Source organism: Lontra canadensis, unplaced genomic scaffold (genome assembly GCF_010015895.1).
Source record: "Lontra canadensis isolate GAN:19392208 unplaced genomic scaffold, GSC_riverotter_1.0 scaffold1, whole genome shotgun sequence".
Lineage (NCBI taxonomy): Eukaryota > Metazoa > Chordata > Mammalia > Carnivora > Mustelidae > Lontra > Lontra canadensis.
In genome coordinates, this window is record NW_022630995.1 from 35459752 (window position 1) to 35476216 (window position 16465).

At 41.3% G+C, this 16465-nt stretch overlaps 1 protein-coding gene across 3 annotated transcripts in view; it reads right to left on the reverse strand.

The window, feature by feature from the left end:
• FAM114A1 (family with sequence similarity 114 member A1) overlaps positions 1 to 16465 on the reverse strand; it is a 72833-nt gene that overhangs the window by 42443 nt on the left and 13925 nt on the right. For all 3 annotated transcript variants that reach the window (XM_032853412.1, XM_032853431.1, XM_032853421.1), the window contains one exon: positions 8550 to 8637. In XM_032853412.1, the coding sequence (XP_032709303.1) occupies positions 8550 to 8637 (88 nt within the window). The remainder of the gene's footprint in view (positions 1 to 8549; positions 8638 to 16465) is intronic.

Consider the following 16465-nt stretch of genomic DNA (forward strand, 5'->3'; position numbering starts at 1 on the left):
GCCATGTCTGATTCTTTACCTAGGGAAAACCAGATTCTCACCATCTCAGAATCCGATTGATTAGGGGTATGTCTGCATTAACTGCCTCTAGAAAAGTTACTTTGTTTCTGGAAGGAAACACCACGTTTGTGTTCATATAAATGGGATGTGTCTGTTTAGTATACATGATACAATGCTGCTACTCCAGTCTCTCTCTCTCTCTCTCTCTCTCTCTCACACACACACACACACACACACACTTGACTGAGGTATAACTGATTTATAAAACATTGCGCACATTTACGTTTGCCCTAGCTTATTTTTTGATGGCCAGTTCTCTCTCCTGAATTCTTTTGTTAGTGGAAGTACATCTTTCCTGCGTTCTACTCGAAATGGAAAGCTATGGTTCTTCACAGACACGGTTTGGATGATGCCACACCCTACTTTGAAGAATAACTTCTAAAACTTTACTTAGTGTGACATCTAGTGCCCAGAATAAGGAAGTTATAATAAGGAGTCATTGTTGCCTTTTGACTGTGAGTCATTCTCAGAGATATTGATTAGGTTTTACCAATAACAGAAAAAAACCCAAATACGAATAACACTCCAGTGTATAATTCATGGATTCTTCATACATCATCACGAGCCCTAAGTAGCGTCAAAGAATGAAACTCCTCCAAATTCCAGGGCTCAAAATGTAGGATATCCTCTACACCTTGGTTTATTGCAGCAGAAACTGGTGAATCGTGCAAAGAAGAGAAGAACGTTGTACAATGCTGCGAAACTATACAATTTTAAAGCACATGTTAAATGACTGGCTGGTGTTTAATTTCTCACCTATACTCTACTGAGAAACATCCTAAATCTAGGAATCAGGAGGCTTGTGGAGGAATTTGGGTTCCATCACTTATTAGCTGTGTGATCTTCATGAGTTACTTAACCTCTCTGAGTCTCTACGGTTGTTTCTTCTCTGAAGAGAGGATTGTAACATTTATCTCCCAGGGTTCTACAAGGTCACTAAAGAGAAGTACCTGAAACCCTTGGTCCTGGCCAACATTTATTAGAGTACTTACTATATCCCAGGCACTGGACTAAATATTTTTAGTCTAGTAAATTATCTCATTTTGTCTTCCCATCATGAGGCAAGGGATATTATTTTTGTGAAAACAGAAATCTGGTAACAGGAACTCATTTGCCCAAGTTTCCAAAGCCAAAAAGGGGCAGAGGCAGGATTTGAACCAAGTCTTAATTCTAGAACTTACACATTTAGTCACTATGTTATATTTAGAAAGTTTTATATGCCATTTACAATTAATTCAATGTCATTTCAGTCCCATTTCTATAACTTCTTAGAAATCAGACCCTTGATCAGGAGCTTTGTTATTTTTAAAATACTGGCTTAGGCTAAAATTACTTGACTTACCTTACCTTGACCAGACAGCAAGGTGAAGGTCACCTCTGGTATGGAACCTTCCTCTGATCCTGTCCCTTTTATCCAGGTCTTGGGTTGGCTTCATGTGATGTTTTTAGGATCATTTCCATGTTGTGCAGTGCTGTTATCTTATACATCCTGTTTAAATTTTTGTTCTCAAAAAGCACTGTCTTATCATCAAGCCATTATCTTGTGAGTTCCACCAAGATCAAAAACTACCGAGTGAGTTCCACCAAGATCCAAACAAATTAAAACATCATTTGCCGGTGGTGGGAGGGTCTCTCCGGCCAGGTGGTAACTTAGGGAAGCAGCAGCAGTTCTCCACATCACCCAAGATGACTGGCTAGCACTGGGAGTACTTTTTACTGGTTCCCGACAGTAAGGCTCCTGTAAGTAGGGCACCAGCTAGTTCACACAGAGGGCTCCCTCTCTGTGTTAATTTTTATTTATTTTTAAATTTTGGTTTTATTTATTTTATTTTTAAAATTTAAATTCAATTAATTAACATATAATATATTATTGGTTTCAGAGGCAGAGGTCAGTGATTCATCAGTCTTACTAATACCCAGTACTCATTACATCATGTGCTCTCCCCCAAGTCCATCATCCATCCCATTCACCCACCCCCTACCCCCCTGGAGCAAACCTGTTTGTTTCCTATGATTAAGAGTCTTCTATGGTTTGCCTCCCTCTCTGATTTTGTCTTGTTTTATTTTTCCTTCTCTTCCCTATGGTCCTGTTTTGTTTCTTAAATTCCACATATGAGTGAGATCATGTAATTGCCTTCCTCTGATTGACTTATTTCACTTAGCATAATACTCTAGTTCCATCTACATCATTGCAAATACTTTAACTTTTAATATAGCGTTTCCTTCTTATCCACTTTATTTTTCTTTTAAAAATAAATACACAAAAAAGAAACTAAAAAATCTTATACCCTCACTTTCCTGATACAGCAGGCTGATTTTTATTTTTATTTATTTAATTTTATTTTTTTAAAATATTTTATCCATTTATTTAGAGACACGGAGAGACAGAGACAGCGAGAATACAAGGGGCGGGGGCAGAGGGAGAGGGGGAGGGAGAGAATCCCAAAGTGCAGGCTAAGCATGGAGACTGAGGCGGGGCTCGATCCCATGACCCTGAGATCATGACCTGAGCCAAAATCAAGAGTCCGACGCTTAAAGAACTAGGCCACCCAGGTACCCTTCTGGTTGATTTTTTAAAATAAAAACATTGATAATATTACCAAATTCAAAGAGTTTAGGAACATGGCCAAGAGAAGGTGGACCAGCCTCTTTCTACTTAGACTGCTTCCACTGACTTACTAACATAATCGGCTATTAATAGAGTCTATGAACTTATAAGGGCCTATGGAATTTTTCTTAATTAATTTTTTTTTCAGTAGGCTCCACGCCCAGTGTGGAGTCCAAGGCAGGGCTTGAACTCACAACCCTGACATCAAGACCTGAGCTGAGAATAAGAGTCGGACATTCAACTGACTGAACCACCCAGGTGCCCCCTATGGAAATACCTAAGATCTGAAAAAAAAAAAAATTGCATCTAAGAGACAAAAAGGAAAAGCTGCAAATTGGAACAAGAAATTAATCAATAGTTACTTAAATATATTAAAAATGTGATATTAGGTCAACTGGCCAACTGTAGTTCAAATGAATTCAACTCCTACACAGTTGTATGTGAACTACATATTTAATGAGGCACGTGTCCACATTTCATTCCATCATTAGCTGTGATAATAGAGGGACTTCAAAGGGAAAACTGCTTGGTGCTCTTAAAAGACTCTAAGTGACTCTGTCTTCCTCCTCATTAACCCCATCCCCCTCTAAAGATAACAGCTCTTATTTGTTTCTTATTTTAAGATTTTATTTATTTATTTGACAGAGAGAGACACAGTGAGAGAGGGAACAAACAGGGGGAGTGGGAGAGAGAGAAGGAGGCTTCCCGCTGAGCAGAGAGCCCGATGCAGAGCTTGAACCCAGGACCCTGGGATCATGACCTGAGCCAAAGGCAGCCGCTTAACGACTGAGCCACCCCGGGTGGCCCCATCTTATTCGTTTCTTGTGATTCCTTTCATAAAAATGTTTTTAAAAAGCACATACCTACATATAAGCATTCTGGACCTGGCCTCTTCCTCTTCGCAGCATATAGTGGAGGTCTCAGCACAGGTGGTGGTGAGGGCTGTGTGTGCCGCCTTGCACATTAACGACTTTAAAGAGTCATCATGATCCACCTTCTCGCCTTCTTCATCATTTTCCTATTTACTATTTGTGTTGTCTATTGTCTGTCTCCTTCCACACGGACGGAAGCCCTACTAGGGCAAGGGTCTTTGTGTCACTGGCTCACTGCCCCATCTCCAATGCCAAGGATAGTGTCTGGCACAGTAAGTATTTACTGAGTGAATTCAACATTGAACATAATTATATATATCAATGACTGTGTGCAAAGGATCAATAGAACTCCTGGGCTAGAAGCTACATGCATTTCAAATTTCATAGTGCTAACTGTTCTTCTGAAAGTTGCATCAATTTACACGCTGGGTGAGTTCTGGGGGCATACAATAGTTTGGAAATATTTGCTGCATCTCAGACTTCTATCAAGGAATTGAAGATAGTATAAAAAGTTGTGAGGGGGTGCCTGGGTGGCTCAGTGGATTAAGCCTCTGCCTTCAGCTCAGGTCATGATCTCAGGGTCCTGAGATCAAGCTCCGCATCGAGCTCTCTGCTCAGCGGGGAGCCTGCTTCCCGCCCCCACCCCCGCCTGCCTCTCTGCCTATTTTTGATCTCTATCAAATAAATAAATAATTTTTTTTTTAAAAAGTTGTGAGAAATAGTTGTTGAGAAAAACACACAGATGATGTTGCTTCACTCAACCATAGCAAACACCAGTGCGGTGAAAAGAGGAGCCATTCAACCTTCCTTCTGGAAAAATCTTCCCTTTCCATAATGAGGGTTGGTGTCCACTCTGTAATCAGATACTCACTTCTTTTTGGGTTCAAAAGTGACAAGTGTCTCTGAATGGATAGTTTATGCCTGGCCATCCAACAGAGATTCACGAACCCCTGGGTCTTATTCACAGATGGCAAATGATCGTGAACAAACTTCACGCACAGACCCATAATCCTAAAATCGTTTATACTGAAGATCCTTGAGAACTTTCCCATCACAGCGATGCCACCTTCAAAAACGAATCAATGTGATATTGACGGTGATTTACCCATTTAAGAGTTCTCACTGTAGTAGGATTTTGACAAGTTTGCCAGTCTCGGGAATAAATGCTGTCATTATTTCTGACAGGGCTGGTAGAAGGGTTTCATTAAAATGTGCAGAAGGGGAAAACCGTGTGACTTGGGAGAGGAGGGAAAGGGGAACAATGGTAATTTTGAAAAGTAAATATACACATCAGATACACCTTTCCCCCAATCAGGTAGTCCTGTATAGGGTGGTTAGACATATAAAACTGTCAAAACTAGAATTAAAAAAAAAAAAAAACTAAACCTTTAGGGCTTTTGTAATATCTAGAAATAAATTGCTCTGTGCTGCTATAGAATCTCTATGTAGGTATATCTGCGTATGTTTCAGCTTTGTCGACTTTCATCTTGATTGTCGGCTGATCTCTCATTTAGCTTAGAAACAGAGCCTCGGAAAAGTCAGGTCTCTAAGATGCTGGTGGGAAATCACATCTACATCTGGTTCTCACAGCATCACTTTGAAATGATCATCAAAATAATTATTTTTTTATACTTCCCTTTCCTAGTCTGGTTTCTGCCTGGATCTTAAATAACCATATTAATGTTCATTTTAGGAACTTGCCCAAAGGCAGGGGCGGCAGGTGATCAGATTTTCTTGGAAGGTGAGGACAGTGTAGCTGTGGGTGAAGCTAATGCAAAAGTTACAGTCTCTCCAAAAAGAGCTGTCGTCTGAGAACTCTGATTTCACATAAGCAATGGGGAGGTCACTTTTTCTCCTTTGCCCTTAACCTCGGGGTCAAAGTAGCAAGGCAAAAAGACAAAAATACAAAAATACAGAGTAGCAAAAAGTATCAGTTTTTTTGTCTTTTCCCATTTAGCACAGGGGTTATAAATATCTTTCTCCTTCTATATATAGCCACAGACTAGGAATCATCATGTTACGGAAATTGGAAAGAATCTTCTAAGGTCTCAACTTCCCCTTCCCACACTTTTCCAAATAAGGAATCTGAGTCTGAGAGAGGTTAAGGGCTTGGTGTTGCTAGTTAGTGACCACCCTCGTGATCCCACATTAGGAGCAGTGAAGACCAGGGCTCACTTCTGTAGGACTCCTGCTCCAGTGCTCTTTCCAAGAGAGAACCACCTTCCAAACGTTTCGAGTCTCCAAGTGCTCCCCTGCTAACTCCGCACAGCTCAAACTACTCTGACTGCAGTCTTTCAACACATGTAAGAAGGACTGGCTTCTATTTCCAGTGCTCAATTGACAGCCCTGTGTTCTGTTACTGACTCAGTGTTTTGCGCTCCTGTCTGTGGCTGGAATTACCCTGGGGGTAGTAACATGAGGTTTCTGAGCGGGAATCAATTGCAATGGAATACGCAGTTATTTCCTTTCTTTACTTTCCACAGGCAATTTATAAACCTTCAAGAGCTCGCCTAATGCTAGGAGCGCTCTGTTTTCCAATACGTTTCTTTGCCCTGTGATAAGAACCTATTAGTGCTACAAAGTCTTGGGCAGGTGTCCTGGCTATACATAACAGAGCCCTCACTGGCTTGCTTCTTTCCATCCCTAGATAGCAGCTTGGTACGGACATCAACCCAGGATGGCTCCTGTAACTTTGTAAACCCTATTTCACCCATCTGTTTCAGGCTGTGAGCCTGGCTGTGGCACCTCTCCTTTGTGGGACGCTTGTGATCCCTGTTATCTCTCCCATCCACCACCAAGCTTTCCAGCCTTGGAACCCGTAACTTCAGCCTCCTCCCCCCGCCCCTTTACACTACAAGCTTTAGTTCTCTCTCATGTCCACACAGAGATCCTTACCCAGTTTTAAAGTATGTATTGCTATTACTTTAGCTACTATTGCTACAGAAAGTCACGCATGTCTTGACCAGAAATCTCCAAAAATAATGCCTCAGGAGCAACTTTGGGATGGCAGTTGGGGTTATTGCTTTTGCATTCATTGGGGTTCTGATGACCAGTGATGAGGGACAAGTTTCAGCTCTACTTTTCTACCCATAGCTCCAATTTGACAGGATTCTTAGAACAGGCGTTGACATTTCAAAATTTCTTTGAGTTCTCTCGTGTGCCCTTTGGACACTGTGGAGGCAGATAAGGAAAAAAAAGTGCCAAGATTTAAATGCTTCTAAAAAGTCCAGCTCGTCGCTACAGCCATAAAAAGAATTAAGTTTCTGGATTTGGTAGGGTAAGTGAGGAGGACTTCAAACAGAAGAGGGAAGCGTGGCAGGTGGTTTTGAGAGAGCTCCCCCTAGTGCACACAGCAGGGGTAATCTCCTCTCCTTGAGCGTAAGCAGGATCGTGAAATTGATGGAATTTCACTCCCAAGATTAGGGGACATTATATGGCAAAGGTGAAGTGATCTTTCAGTTATAATTAAGGTCCTTAATCCGTTGAATTTGAATTTGTTAAAGGAGATCATCCTGGGAGTGGGGCTTATTTATCAGGCGAAACTTTAAAAAGGACGAGACCCTTCCTGAAGGGAGAGATCTGAAGCAGGGGGGAGAAATGATCCTGTCGGCTTGGAAGCAGGCAGCCTAGAGGAGCGGCGGGCGGCCCTGGCCAATAACCAGCAAGAAAATGGGGGTGCCAAGCCTACAACCTCAAGGAATTGGATTTTGCCAACAATTGGAATAACCTCGGGATACGACCTTGGATATCACACAAGAACGCGGCCGGCTGACACCTGATTTCAGCCTGGTAGGTCACTCGGCAGGGAACACTCTCCTATAACTTGGCTGTTTTTTCTATCTGTCCACGTAGTATCCGCAGCACAACCGGCCCCTTCAATCAGCAACAGAAAAAATCTGCTCTGCAGGATCTCCCCAAAGGCCAACATTTATTCGACCGCCATCTTCTTCTTGCCAGAGCTCCCTGATGTTCCAGACACGGAATAGAGGAATGCAGTCGACCTGTTCTTACAGGCTCTCTATCTGATTAGATATTTGGCCCTTAGACCATGACCATGGTCCACTGGAGTGGGACAAAGGATCTTCAGCCTTCCTATCCCTCCTGCTTTTAGGAGGTAACAGCCATGGACTACACCTTGAGAACACCTGACTTCAATGATCTCAGAGCTGTGTTACCCGAGGCTTCCCCTGTCCTGTTCCTCGCTCTCCACTGTCAAGATGAAATGCCTTTGCTAACTCAGCTTAGACACGCTGATGTTACACCTTCAGTTTTCACAAAGAAAGACCATGAGAAATGGTCACATGATGAATTTTTTGACAAACACGTACCGATGAAGACATGGTCCACTGTATCTTCTCCTTGTATATACAGAGGCAATACAAGAAATGTCTTCAAAAATATAACACCCGGAAAAGAAATTTATCCAGATAAACTAAGTTTTGGTTTATCATTCCATGAAAATTGATAACCTACTGGCAGCCAAGATGCTCAGAGTCAAGGTCAATGCTCAATTACTCTACCAGCCTTGGGATATATATTCTACATCCTTCATACCTGCATATTTTATTGAAATACCTCAAATCCTTCCAGGGAGTAGGTTAGTTGTATATTTTAAAACATTCAGGTGGGAGGACAAGGACAAAACTTTGAGAATATAAGACCCCAAATCGTATATCTTAAGATGCAATATAATATAGTGCTTAAATCTGTACCACTTGGTTCAAATCTCAACCCAGCTACTTCTGACTTTGGACAAGGTCTTAGCCTCTCTGTGATTCACCTTCTTTATCTCTAAATGGAGAAAATAAAAATACTTCTTTCTAGGGTTATTTTGAGGAATAAATGTATTAATATACATGAAGCACTTAGAACAGAGAGTAAAAATGATTTGCTCTTATTATCTTGCGGGCTGATGGTAACCTCTACCAGTACGTGGTATGATCAAAATGTCAAATGCTATCATCAGGCTTCTGAACTTTATCCATTCGAATGCAACATATAATTCTTACCTACTGTAGCAGATGCTGATGAGAGCAGAGATTTGCCCCAGGAGCCCCAGCCTGCCCATCCTCCTCCACGGGAAGGTGAATCCACAGCCTACAGAAAAACAGATTAGCAGAGGGCTAGCAATTCAGTATACTCAAGAATGGGAAAACAAAACAAAACAAAACAAACAAAACACAAAACCCTTGTTTTGAAACAAAAAAGAGATTTAAGAAAAAAAGAATCACCAGTAACCATATCTCCCTGGCTTAAAGTTCATAAGGGCCATAAAAGAATGCATAAAAGAATACTACCCACATTTCAATGTATACTTCGGAACAAAACTGATCAGTAGCTGTGTTGGCTTGAAGTGAGAGGGAGGTTTGATGTTAAGAAAGACCCAAATATCCCCTTATCTGGAAGATAGGGACAAGGGCTGTAGGGGGAAATCATTTAACTTATTAGGGAACAAAGTGATTGGGAAAAGTTCAAAGCTCTGGCAACTTTAATGTAGCTAAACAAATGTTCTCTTCCAGGTAGAGGTAATTCTCCAATTCTGGGGTGATAGGAGGGAGCTCTGATGGATGACAGGTGAAGTGTCTAGAAAAGCACCGATAAGCCTGGAGATGGGTCACAGACAATACGTAGCCTTTTGAGGTAGACACCTACCTTCCTTCTTTCCTTCCTTCCTTCCTTCCTTCCTTCCTTCCTTCCTTCCTTCCTTCCTTCCTTTTCTTTCTTTCTCTTTCTTTCTTTCTTTCTTTCTTTCTTTCTTTCTTTCTTTCTTTCTTTCTTTCTTTTTCTTAAGACTTATTTATTTTGAGAGGGGAAGAGAGAGACAAGGGGGGCGGTTGGGGGGAAGAAGCAGAGGGATAGAGAGTCTTAAACAGCCTGCATGACCCTGAGATCATGACTTGAGCCAAAATCAAGAGTCGGATGTTCAACCAACTGAGCCACCCAGGTGCCCCGAGATGGATGCCTTTCAAGGTGTCTTTCACTGTCCCTGGGCTCTGTGGGTTCAAATTCTTCTGCTTAAGTACTTGGATTAAGATTGAGAGACTGGTTTAGCTTGAGTTGGTTGGCTGAATAGAAGATGAAAACTCAGGCAATGTAGGGTGACCATATTCCATCTGTCTTGCTGACTAAGGATTAAGAGAAATCAGCATGAGCAGAATGAAGGAGATATGCTTGGAGAAGCTGTTGAATTCCTGACAGCTTCTCAGCCCCTGGTTTCTGTCCCTCCTCAAGACCCTATCACATCTTCAAGTTCCATGAGATTCCTGCATCGTCAGTGAGTCTATCTGTCTGTTCCTTTTTTTTAAATGTTTTGTTCACTGATGTGTATCCCCAGAGCCTAGAAGAGAACATGGCATATAATAAGTGCTTAATACATTCATTTGTTGAGTGACTGACTAAAATTCATCCATTTTCTTAAGTATGTCTTAGTTTCTGTTACTTGCACCTGAAGAGCGCTGACTTGGGTAGTGGAACTACAGCTTTCCCTTCTTATCTAGGAACACATTCTAGAAAATGAGGCAAGAATACATTAGGACTAATACTTTAGGTGCTGGAGAAATCACAGTTCTTTCCTCCAAAAAAAGAAAGAAAGAAAGAAAGAAAGAAAGTAAGTAAGTTAGTTCAGTGAAATATTCCTACAGATATTGTAGCTTCTATAACTTCTGACCCGAGACTGGCCCATCAGTCAGCCCCCTTCCCTTCTCCCTCCTGCCTTATACCTTTGGAGATCAGGGTGGTCATGTTAAATATTTGGGCCAACAGGATACAAATGGGAAGGCTTTCGCCTTCACGATAAACTACACACTTATGGCTGGCGCCAACTCTTCCCACATCCTTTCTTTCTGCCCTGAATGTGAATATACTTGTAACAGCATCTGCTGAAGCAGCCATCTTTGCGGACATGAGGGAAAGGCCAGGGAACCACAGAGTCCCTGGTCCTGGGATTGCTGAGCTACTAAACCAATGTGAGTAGTTGACTGTCTTCATTCTTTCTGTTAAGTGAGAAAAAAAATAAGTTGCTATTTGATCAGCTACTCTGTGTTGAATTTTAGTTATTTGTACCCAAAGGCATTCTTAGCTGATTCACCTAGTAAACAGCAAACACCATCCATCAGTGTAGACTACTGGTCAAGAGAAAAGGGTATGGAATTAAATTGCTTGGGTTGGACTCCAGGCTCTGCCATTTGGGCAAGTTATTCAAGTCTTCTGAGACATCATTTACTCATTACAAAATGAGATACAGTAGTATAAGAACCGTAAGTATAAGAACCAATAACCTCACAGGTTTATTATGAATATTTAAAGAAAAAATTCATATAAAACTTTGAGCATAGTGTCTGGCACATAATAAATACTCCTCCATAATAATAACAAGAACAGGGCACCTGGGTGGCTCAGTGGGTTAAAGCCTCTGCCTTCGGCTCAGGTCATGGTCCTGGGGTCCTGGGATCGAGCCCCACATCAGGCTCTCTGCTCAGCGGGGAGCCTGCTTCCTCCTCTCTCTCTCTCTCTCTCTGCCTGCCTCTCCCCGCTACTTGAGATCTCTCTCTATCAAATAAAAAAATAAAATCTTTAACAAAAATAACAAGAACAATAATAATAATAAACCGTTATATTTTTAACACTAAGAAGCAAAAAGCTTTGAAAGTTGGCTGACATTTATTTCAGTCTGGAAACAATGAGGAGCTTGTTAACATGAATGGAAATACTCAGGATTCATGACTGTCTGCTTTCATTTTTGGTGTCTACATTGATTTACTTCACATCTGCAATGGAAGCCAGTGGCAATTTTATACCATCAGGAAGACAGATGTAAGTCGGTGATTAATATCATTCTTTCACAGGACAAATAACTACCTATGTGATTAGGGAGAGTTAATACACTTAGGGGTGACAGCTTCCAACTCAAATTTATAACACTTAATACGCTCTGACAGCTGGTAATTGACTAGCAAATGAAAATAAATGTTAAATGAGTCTGGAACTTTTTGCAGTATAAATGACTACTTCAATTGCTTTATTAATAAAGCTCCTTTGACATTGAGCTGTGACCTCGTGATCAGCTATGAAAATATTCGTTATCTAAGGCAAGTACTCAAATGACTAAAAGTGCACATTTGATATAAAAACCATATAAACTAATGCTTCAACATGAATTCTCATCTTGAGTATTACCTCTGCTTCAAATGGCTCTAATGTTACACACTTAGGAGTCGATAAAGTAGGTAGCATGGATCTACTCAGATCTTTCATTTTCAAATATGGTCATTTTAAAGCCTTTTCCTCATCCCATGTGACCCCCACCTCCTTTAATAGACAGCTTCCCATACGAATTTGCAGAGAAAACCGAGGCCACCAGATGGGAACTCTCTTAACTTCCTGCCTCTCCTCATAAACTCTCAGAAGAATGACCTCATTTCACAAGAGTAAATCAGACTTGGCTTGATCACGAGGGATATCCAAAACTCAACTAAAGATCATTTAAACATCAGCAACTGTTGTGTGGTCCCAAGAATATGAAGAATGCAGGATTCCATCAAGTTCAAAGTCCTTTAAATAGAAAAGATATGTACGTACCTAGTGTCCCATTTAAAGGTCTTTATCATTAAATGGAAAATACATTGATTTATTCAGGCAATCAGATATACATGTATCATTAGATAGAAAAAAAAGGTATGAATGTTAGAATTCCTTTGATCTTGAAGGCCTTTAACATTTAGATGGAAACATAAGTACTTGTCATGAAAGATCAAAGATCAACCTGGTTGTCCTATATCCTTGAGTAGACCAAGAATCAGGTACTGTCCCTAGTTCACATCTGTAAGAACAAACCCTTTTTAGGTTTTGTCACTCATGACACAGCTGCTCTAAAAGGGGGCTCAGTGTGACATTCAGGGAGATGGAAATCTCTCTGGATGCCTGCAGTTCTGTCAAAATATTTGCTTGAAAATGGCCTAAGTTATTTCCAAGCAATTTTCTTTCTTGGTGGGTATGCATCATTCCACTCTGGGAATATTTAAAATTAAATATAGAAAGGTTTAAAGCATCAACATCATACTATTAATATATTTATACATATTTGGTCTTTTCTGCACTATTGTTTAAGAAATTAGAGTGAAACTTAAAAAAAAACAATTTAAAGTGAATGAATGATTAGACTTTTTTTTTTAAGGTTTTATTTATTTATTTGACAAGGAGAGAGAGAGCATGCATAAGCAGGGGGAATGGCAGGCAGAGGGAGAAGGAGAAGCAGGCCCTCCGATGGAGCAGGGAGCCTCACGTGGGGCTGAATCCCAGGACCCCAGGACCCCAGGATCATGACCTGAGCCAAAGGGAGATGCTTAACCAACTGAGCCACCCAGGTGCCTGGAATGATTAAACTTCTGATTTTAAGTTGAAAACTTCCTAAGTTTATGTGTGGTATTATGACATCTAACAGGTCTTTAGGTCCACTCTATAATTTAAGTTAATAGGCTTATAATACTTCCTATGCTCTCAGCAAGGTTTTGTTTGAGTAGATAAATGAGGTGCTCAAAAAAGAAAACAGAATATGTTACATTCATATAGACACAGTTTTAAAGTATTTGAACACACTTAAGTTGGTAAAAAGGGCCAATCATTCATCAAAAGTCCCTTGAGAGTGCCTGCTGGATTTTGCTAGACTTCCAAATAGAGTAAGATTTGTGAGATAAATATAAAGCCTAGGAAGCATTGCAATTTTGAATTTATAACCTTAACACATTGAACACGATTGTTTAAGCCAAACTGAAAGAGAGGAGAACTCCCTTTTATTTTTTAATTTTTAAAAAAGATTTATTTACTTGAGAGAGAGAGAGAGAGAGAGATGGGGAAAGGAAGAGAGGAAGAGAATCTCCAGCAGACTCCCCACTGAGTGCAGAGCCTGATGTAGGGCACAATCCCAGGACCCTGTGATCACAACCTGAGCCGAAATCAAAAGTCGGATGCTCAACCAACTGAGCCACCTAGGCGCCCCATGAGTAGTCCTTTTTATGCACAAATACATACTGGCCTACACCAAAAACCCATCTAAACCCAAAGCTAACTTAACTGCACCCCCATTCACAATCACCTCCTTCCCTTCTAGCATTGCGGAAGTGATGTCTTCCTCTTAGTTATAACGATCACCTCCCCCTGAACTCCACTGGGCCTGGATGGGTTGGTCTTCCCTCCTCTCCTGGCTTTTCAACCTTTCGCCACCTGCTACTTTCAACACTCAATCATGGACATGATTCCTCCATCTTAAAACCAACAAATGAAAATCATCAATGACAAAATGTTTCCTTCAAGCCTATCTGGTGTCTGCTCTCCCTCCCACTTCTTCCCTCTTACAAGACGTGCCTACTCTCTGTACCTGCCCCCCTTCATTCCTTCCCCTGCCACAGGACTCTCCCATGGCCACCACGAGTGCATGAAACCATTCTCATCAGGGTCACAATGGCTACCTTTAGTCATTCATCTTGTGACCTTTTACTAGCATCTGTAGCTTAACCACATCTCCAGTCTTAAACTACTCTCTTCTCATGGCTTCCATGCCCTAACTTCAGACTCTGACTTTCTTGGCCCATTTTTTATTTTGATGATTTCAGTTTACTTTAGAAAGTTCCTAAATGCGTGTGGTGACATTATGGGGGGTACTTAATTAAGTGGCAATCCAAGTGCTTCCAGCATTCCGAGAGAATATGCGTAGTTCAGGGTGGTCAGCTGTCATCCTAATCAGGAAGGCCATACTCCAGAGGCATACAGCATGAGCATTTCTATGATCTGTCACTTTATTAACACCTGATGCTTTGCTAATTAGTCTACTGAATTGTAGAAGTGGATTTTGTCTGGTGGACACCGTGAACTATTAACTAGCATTCTGAATACATGAAAGGGGGTCTACATGATGAAATTAAAGGTATTCAAGACTTACAGATGGCTACATTTATTTTAGAATCTCTTTTTATCTTTTCATGAACATGGCATAAGAAAGGTTTTTGCCTTGTGTAAGATGGAGTTCTCCAACCAGCTCTGAAATCTGGGGAGTTCTAGTTTCTCTGACGCCAGCTCTAAAGGAAGAAAACCCTGTCTCTGGAATTTTAGGTGTTTGTCTTGAGTGAAACTCATTCAGGGTGGTGGTCAAAGCACCGAAAAGGACAGAATGATGGGATATTCTCCAGCCTACGTGAGAAACAGTTGTGGTGAACTATTTTTAATTTTCTGAGTAATTAATGTTCGATTTCAAAAGTCAGTGTGGTACGATGTGATTTGTGATCTGATTTCCTTTATAGAATGTGCTAAGATCATGAAGAGATGAGGTAGCCCTTTCCATCTCAACTTCTGGCTACCATAAGCTATCATAAAGAATCTAAGAGCCAAGTTGGCTTAGGGATGAGAACCTTCCAGGGCCAAGGCTTTGGCTTCTGTGCTTCTCTATTAACATGTAACACTGGAAGCAATCTCACCCACTCCCATTTCTTAATGTCCAGGTATTAATGGCCTCCAAATCTCTCTTCTGGGCTCCAGGCTATAATTAACCAACTGCCCTAAAGTCCCTTGGATGTCCCATGGTACATTCAATACTGAACTCACCATCTTCTCAATCTCACCCGATGTCCCAACTAGCTCTTTCTGTAATCGCGGTGTTAGTAGTTCCCAAACATTAGTCTATAGACTGACTAGAAGGGTATCACCTAGGGGAACTTATTAAAAACACACAGTCTTAGCTCCCACTGTGATCTCTTGAATAAAAATCTCAGTGTAGAGCCTAGCAATCTGAATTTTTTTAATTAAAGATTTTATTTATTTATTTGACAGAGGGAGAGAGATCACAAGTAGGCAGAGCAGCAGGCAGAGAGAGAGGGGAAGCAGGCTCCCTGATGAGCAGAGAGCTCGATGTGGGGCTCCATCCCAGGACCCTGAGATCATGACCTGGGCTGAAGGGAGAAGCTTAACCCACTGAGCCACCCAGGCGCCCCAGGAATCTGAATTTTTAACAATCTCCCTAGGTTAGTCCACTATACCACCAGATTTAGGAATTACTGCCTTCTGTGGCCAAACTGCCCCAACATCCGCCAAAGTCGAACATTGAGTGCCGTCACGGAGAGTAGGCTTAAAGGGGAAAATACCCAAAAAGAACAGGAGTAAATCGACTTGTTCATTTAAGAGGGAAAAATCTGATATCTGTGTGTCTTGGTCTATGTTTGCTCTTCTTTATCTCCCTGGACAGCAATCTGATGGCTCTTACACATTCCATTTTTCCTCTTCTAGGGAGAGAACTAACGAGTGGTCGTCTGTGTTTCTCTCTGTGAGTACCTTTAGTGATAACATTGGAATTCTTTACTTTCATAATCGACCTTATGTATTGGTTTTTAACAATAGAGATGACTTTTTTCCACTCTGGGTAACATTTCTTGGTGTTAAGAACTTAGGGAAATTTGATTTAGATGGGATCTTGTAGGGGGTGATAGGGCAGTCTCTAAGAAGGTCCCAGAAAAATCTCTGGAAATCAGTGTCACTCCTTACTAACACTTGAGACAAACATCTTTAAATTGAGGCTGAAGATGTTCCTGACTCCTGAAGACTGATTTAAGTGGCCCATCTAAGGCTTCCCTCGTGTCTGCCCTATCTAGTACCATAGGACATGCTCTCGTTACTCTCATACAACACTCCCTTCTCCAACTAGACCATAGGCATCCCGAAGACAGTGGAGCCAATCAGGTTCCTGCGCACAACATATGTTGTCTTAGGGCTGGCAGAGACCCTTGAGAGTCTAACCTCCAATGTTCAAATGAGTCTGGGGACCATCTCTCATGGGTGTTGTAGAGTAGATCCTGCAGGAAGTCTCAATCCAATAGCTTCTAGTCTGTACATCATAACTGGCAAGAAAAAGAAGGAGCACCAAAGACAGAGTTCACCCCTCTGA